The 5999-nt window shown below is 36.1% G+C and overlaps 1 protein-coding gene and 1 long non-coding RNA gene across 2 annotated transcripts; both read left to right on the forward strand.

Moving 5' to 3' along the window:
• Positions 1-364: 364 nt before the first annotated feature.
• Positions 365-5702, forward strand: LOC101213707 (protein FATTY ACID EXPORT 5). The gene is made up of 3 exons (XM_004151907.3): positions 365-726; positions 4438-4525; positions 5332-5702. The coding sequence occupies exons 1-3, from the start codon at positions 528-530 to the stop codon at positions 5402-5404; spliced, it is 360 nt and encodes a 119-aa protein (XP_004151955.1). The 5' UTR covers positions 365-527; the 3' UTR covers positions 5405-5702.
• Positions 733-4121, forward strand: LOC116402903. Its single transcript, XR_004215574.1, has 2 exons — positions 733-1763; positions 2834-4121. It is a non-coding gene; the product is annotated as an uncharacterized LOC116402903 (long non-coding RNA).
• Positions 5703-5999: the final 297 nt, after the last annotated feature.

Below are 5999 nucleotides of genomic sequence, written 5' to 3' on the forward strand. Positions count from 1 at the left end.
CTTCTTGAAATTTCAAGGAGCAAAACATGTTTAATGTCGGTCGAAATGAGCATAAGGTACATGGTTTAAGGTTTTGAGAGAATATCTAATGTTAGGGCTTCCAAGGGAATTTTGGTCATTTGAGATTACCCTTTATTTTGAAATTTAAAAACAAAACCCACAATCTCGGTGACGATCCTGGTCGAGATGGATCTAGAAATTATGTTGAAAGGATTTTTTAAGATTTGAGAAAAATTCAGTGTCAAGGTCGGCCGAAATGGATCGAGCAAAATAAATTTATGAGTTTTCTAAAAGTGTGCTACTTTTGAAATATAAATAGAAGTTGTGCTACTTTGAGAAATTTTCCTTCTATATTACTCTTACTTTTTTTTCAAAACAGCTCTATAATAACCCTTAATCATACACGCCATACAGCTCATAAGGCAGTTGAGAAGAATTGGAAAAGTCCTCCATTCCTCTTTGATCCGTGAAATCAAAAGAAGAATTTATTCAAAATCTGTTATTCTCGGAAAACCCAATTCGGAAAGATGCATGACTTCTGCTTCACAATTCCTTATGGATTGATTTTGGTTGGTGGTGGCATTTTTGGCTACCTCAGGAAAGGGAGCATAGTTTCGCTAGCTGGAGGTGTGGGTACGGGATTAGCTCTAATTCTCGCTGGATACTTGAGCCTTGGAGCTTTCAAGAAGAAGAAGAACTCTTATCTTGCTCTGATTCTTGAGACTGGTATTGTTGGTTTTCTAACTTCTGTTTCATGTTCATCTTTTAGTGTTTGATCTTGTTTTTGCGTTTTTTGGGGTTGAAGATCTTGTCTGCTACTATTGATTCTGGTAGTTATACCAGTTATAAAACCTTTAAAAATTGGATGCTTGTCACGTAGATGTGTCAATTGTTTCCTAATTTCTTTTTGCTGTTTTTAGTGTTCTTGTTTTTTCAAACTTGAGACGCTTGTGAGCCAACTCATTCGAGGTATTGTGGTTCTCTTCTTTGTTTTGTGCGTAATCTATGCAGAGAAAATCACTAATCAATAGGATGTTCAAATCTCCTTATCATATTTTATTAGCAGGATATCTCGTTATGAATCTATTACTACAATTCATGAGAACTTGCTGAACACGTGTTATTTCATCTTCTTCTTCTTGCCCAGCTGCTTTTGACCAGTGTAGCTTCTTGTTCTCTTCTGGAATTCGATTTCCGAATGGTTAACTTTCTGGGTGCTTTGCTGGGTATTATCTTGATTCTATGTAAGTGGAGGTATCTGATGGCTGAAAACTTTTGAAAAAGAGATCCAATATACTCTCAATTTGCACTGGTGTGTCCATATTTTTCATTGGTCCTAGACGGTTGTCTGGAAGAGAACTGTAAGGGCTTACGGTTTATGGGTAGGAGTAGTACGGTACTACGAAGGCATAAAGATAATATTAGTTAGTGTATTTGGTTATAAATAGAGGGAGGGGGATTGAGGTAAGAGAGGCTATTGTTGAGTGATTTAGGGCTTGGGTTAGCATACTAAAAAGAGGAGGAGGTCCTAAGTGCCTTATACTTGGTTTATCTTTTAGTTCTTAATCCTTTACATTTCAATATTTTCAGTTCTTGATTTTTTTAGGTGGTATCCTAACATTTTCACTAGCACATTCTGAGCTGCCATCTGAGCCCGGCTTCTAGCCTATGTGTGCAAGCACAGAACTGGATACGGCTGCTGTACCCTACCTTCCATCAGGTCAAATGCACACCATTGCCCATCATTAGGGGAGGGGAGGCAGGTGAGATGTCAAGTCAGACTCTAGGCGAACATGCTTCTATTATGTCTCCCTGGTTGGTCTATCGGTTTTTACAAAAAAAAAAAAGAAAAAGAAAAGAAAAGGGTTATGATTAGTACGATGGATTATTTTAATACAAGTAACAAATGAACAAGCGTAGAGAAGTTGTCTAAAATTGATTTTCTAAACATTCAGTGCTGTCCAGAACTGGTATGATATCCTGATTGCTTATTTTCTCCTCAAAGATCCTTTTCTGACTCGACTGTGACTTGTACACTGGTTAAGTGAAGTGCTATAGACAGCGATATTCTACATACTTGTTAATGACTCCATTTTCCTTGATTCTTTATCTGGAGCTTTCATCCATGAGCATCATTTTTCTTATTAATTAGCCACAAATATAGAAGGTAGCACAATTCGGTTGGAATTAAACCATCCAAGAAAAACAAGGATGCCTTGAAGAAGGTAGCACACTACTTTGATTCATCCTTCCCGGCACGAAGGAAGTGTGCGTATTGTTACTACTTTCGCACCTGAATCTCCTATTACAGTGGAATGAAATCCTTCACTAAAACTTCTTTTCATTGCATTTCTTCCTTTTCTACAATAGTCAAGCTTATTGCTTCTACACCTGCAACTTCAACTGGAATTTTGGGAACATGGAAAGAAGGCTACTTTGAAAGACATTCTCAGCCCTCTAGAAAGACATTTGAGCAACTGGACAGTGGCTGTAGGTTCTACTTTAGGTGAAATATTTCTATATTTCTTTGAGAGTTTTGAGGTTTAGGCATGGGAACTTAACGAAAAGAAATGTGTCGCTCCCTTTTTATTAAATAATGGTGGGGTTTTCCCTTGGAAAGGAAGGACTAATGGCTAGGTTATAAATTACTAGTATGGGCTTTCTCCCCATTGGGATTCGTGTTCAGCTTCATGTATTAATGCCAGTTCCAATAGTTTCTGGAAATCAATTTTAGGTTTGAGTGATTTGCTTGTTTAGAGAATTAATCTTGTGGTGGGGAATGGTGTTAATTGGTGCTTTTGAAAGGAGACCTGACTCCATTTTCTTTTCTCAGGTTGTTTGCCTATGACAAGTTTCTTGCATAACTACTTGGGTGGCTATCTGAATTTCTGAAACCTCAATCTTGAAAGGAACATGAATGATGAAGAGACCTTGGAGTGGGTTGGGTACAATGGCTCGACAAAGATTAAGGTCTTTGTTTGGAAATGTGTATGAACAGGCCTTAGTACTTAAGACAAAGTTCAAGCAAGAAACTCTAATCACTTCTCCCATTATTATGTCCTTGTAAGACTGCAGAGGAGACTGGCAATTACCTCTTATTTTGATGCCCTTTTCCTCCGTCTTTGGTTCCAGGTCTTAAGTATCTTTGGCTTCAATATGATTTCCAGTACTGATGTTGTTAGGATACCTCCTAATAAGAACACTCACGAACTAACAAAGAACACTAAAACATAGAATTATATTACAATGTCAAGAAGAAACTACAATATACATTAGCACATTAGAATCCTCCAAATTCCCCCATTAGGATTTGGAATGCCTTGAATTCGTTACGTGGAACTACGAACAACCTAGTAACTCTTTAGTTTTCATAATTGAGTCTAATTACTTCTTTATGAGTTATTTATGTTTGACCCAAGGTAAAGAGAAGTGCAATATATATACTCTCTAACCTAGTGGCGCCGTTTTGTATTATGAAATATTCTCTCGATAATATTGTTCTCCCTTTGCTCCATGGCATAGCTAATACATTGTTAGTGAACCACGTATATCTGTTTGTCGATCTTTATACTTGTTTTATATTGCTTAATTGTTGATTTCGTAGCATAGGAAATCACCACAAAATTCTTGGCACTTTGCTTCCAACCCAAACCCTCTAATTATAACAAACTTACTAACTAATTAATATTTTGTCCCTTATAATAACCATACTAATATTCTACTAATAATCCTATTATTCCCCTAACTAGGGGTCTTACATGCTTAACTACTTTTTTTGTCTTTACTGTTGTGTATGTCGTCCCAAAAAATGAAGGCCAGACTCTCCTCACGAACAGGACTATTTCATTTTTATGAGAAAATGATCCAAATTGTTTTGCACAGGAGCTTATGGTTTCCAGAGAACCTTTCTACTTGTAAAATTAACTTTTTGTGACATTAGTATTTTAACTCTCTTAGGAGATTAAGAGAGCGGGTGGACAGGTAGTGGCTAGGTTTAGCGTCTCCCTTTTGGACTCCCATCAGTGTGCCTTTTTGTAATTATGAAAGTGGTCTTGGTTTTTTTGGATTGAAGTTCTGTTTTCTAGTTTACTATAGAATAATGCTCAAGTTTGTTTTTTGCATGCCCTTGGACTCTTTTGCTTTCTCTTTTTTCAAACGAAATCTTAGTTTCTTACCCAGAATTATAACAATATGTTCTTACATCTATACCAACTCGAGGAATTTTTTTCATAATTCCCCTGGCTGCCGGTTGTGTTCAATCATTTCATTCCTCGAACAAAGTTTGTTTTGAATGCAAGAATGGTATTTTTCTGATGCCACAACGTTCTGTTTTTTTCTCAAGATTTCTAATTAACGATCTATCACTTTTCCATATTAAATTAGGTTTGATTTTTTTTTCTTTAATGGAGTGATAAATATGTCTATGCCTTGGAACAGTATGCAGCGGTGCGCTCACCTGGGTGATGGGACAGCGCTATTTACAGACTTCAAAGATCATGCCGGCTGGTGTTGTTGCTGGAATCAGGTAACTTGATCTACTTCTAAATTCACGTCACAAATTTCTTTTAAATGAAAGCAATAATTTTCTTGTGATGTTGTCTATATCAATTGAAAGGACATAGTGATGGCACTATTTATCATATTGTTCTTTGCTGTTAACTCAGCTATCCAAACTATACCTTTTGATTTTGTTCTGAATTACAATATGAACAAAAACTTGTTTTAAAGTATACCCTAAACCCTAAATCAATAGATTTGACTGGTGATGTTATTATCACATTATTGTAAGCTATATTGTAGTTATCATTATTCTTTAAAGAACGAAGCTTTCATAACCAATGCTCACGAGAATATTAAACCTCACCACTACCTGTCCCTGAATACAACCTACCTGAAAATCAAACTAAGGTCATAATTACAAAAGGCCTAGTTACAAATGTTCACAAGAAGATATTAAGCTTCACCACCTCCCAAAATTTGTTACGCGACTTCTTCACCATTCTAAAGAACCTATCATTTCTCAAGTCAAACGCCCCCTCCCCAAAAATAAAAGACAAACGGGCATGCCACGAAACTTTGCCCCTTTTCCTAAGTTGCAAACCCAGGAGCCCCCCCTCAATTTGGAACTTGCATTATAATGATTTCTTTAAGTGCTTCTTTAGTATACTTTAGTTTTCTGGTTTTCTTGGTTGACAAGAAAACATCAAATTGAAAACTGGGGTTGGAGCTAACACACATGTACCAATTTCTTTTTGTTATTCTTGAAATTCTCTCTTGACTTTATTTTACCTGATATTATGTTACACTTTTCTTTTTGTTATTCTCTTGCAGTTCTCTCATGACTTTATTTTACCTGTACAAGCTCGCAACTGGTGGTAACCATATTTCTCCCAAGGCTGAGTAATGATTTCAAATACTTCTTCCGATATTCAATATAGGAAACGCACTGGATCACACTAGAAACTCGAACAATGTATTAGTATACAAACAATTGCTGTTATTGCTAATTTTACAAAGGTTGGACGTGTAAACTGAATGATCATTGCTGAATATAGACCAGGTGGGTTGAAAGAAAGGCTTAGAGTTGTTATTTGAACGTGTGCTTGGGAGAGCTCTGAGCTGTTGCTCGATGGGTCTGTCCTTTTACATTTGTTATTTCTTGGAATCAAGTTTTCTCGTAAATCTTTGGATTCTGTTACAAATTCTTGTTTGTTCTCTTTTTTTCTTTCTTTTGTCATCATCTTTTTTGTCCATTGATGTAGTACTTAATGAAACCGAATGGGAGTTGAAAAACGTTTTTGCTGACATTTCCACACTGCCAAATTATCCATTGAATTTGAAAGTAGAGGCAAAGTCTCATTGAGTTATGAAAAGAACTCTTTTGAACTGTTCTTGAAAAATAAAAATAGAATTCTTGAATGGATGAGACCAAAATTATTCCACCATTTATGAATCATAAAAAATATATTGCAGGCATTTTGAGAAAAGGAAATGAACCT

The sequence above is a fragment of the Cucumis sativus genome, chromosome 3, assembly GCF_000004075.3.
Source record: "Cucumis sativus cultivar 9930 chromosome 3, Cucumber_9930_V3, whole genome shotgun sequence".
NCBI classification, from domain to species: Eukaryota; Viridiplantae; Streptophyta; class Magnoliopsida; order Cucurbitales; family Cucurbitaceae; genus Cucumis; species Cucumis sativus.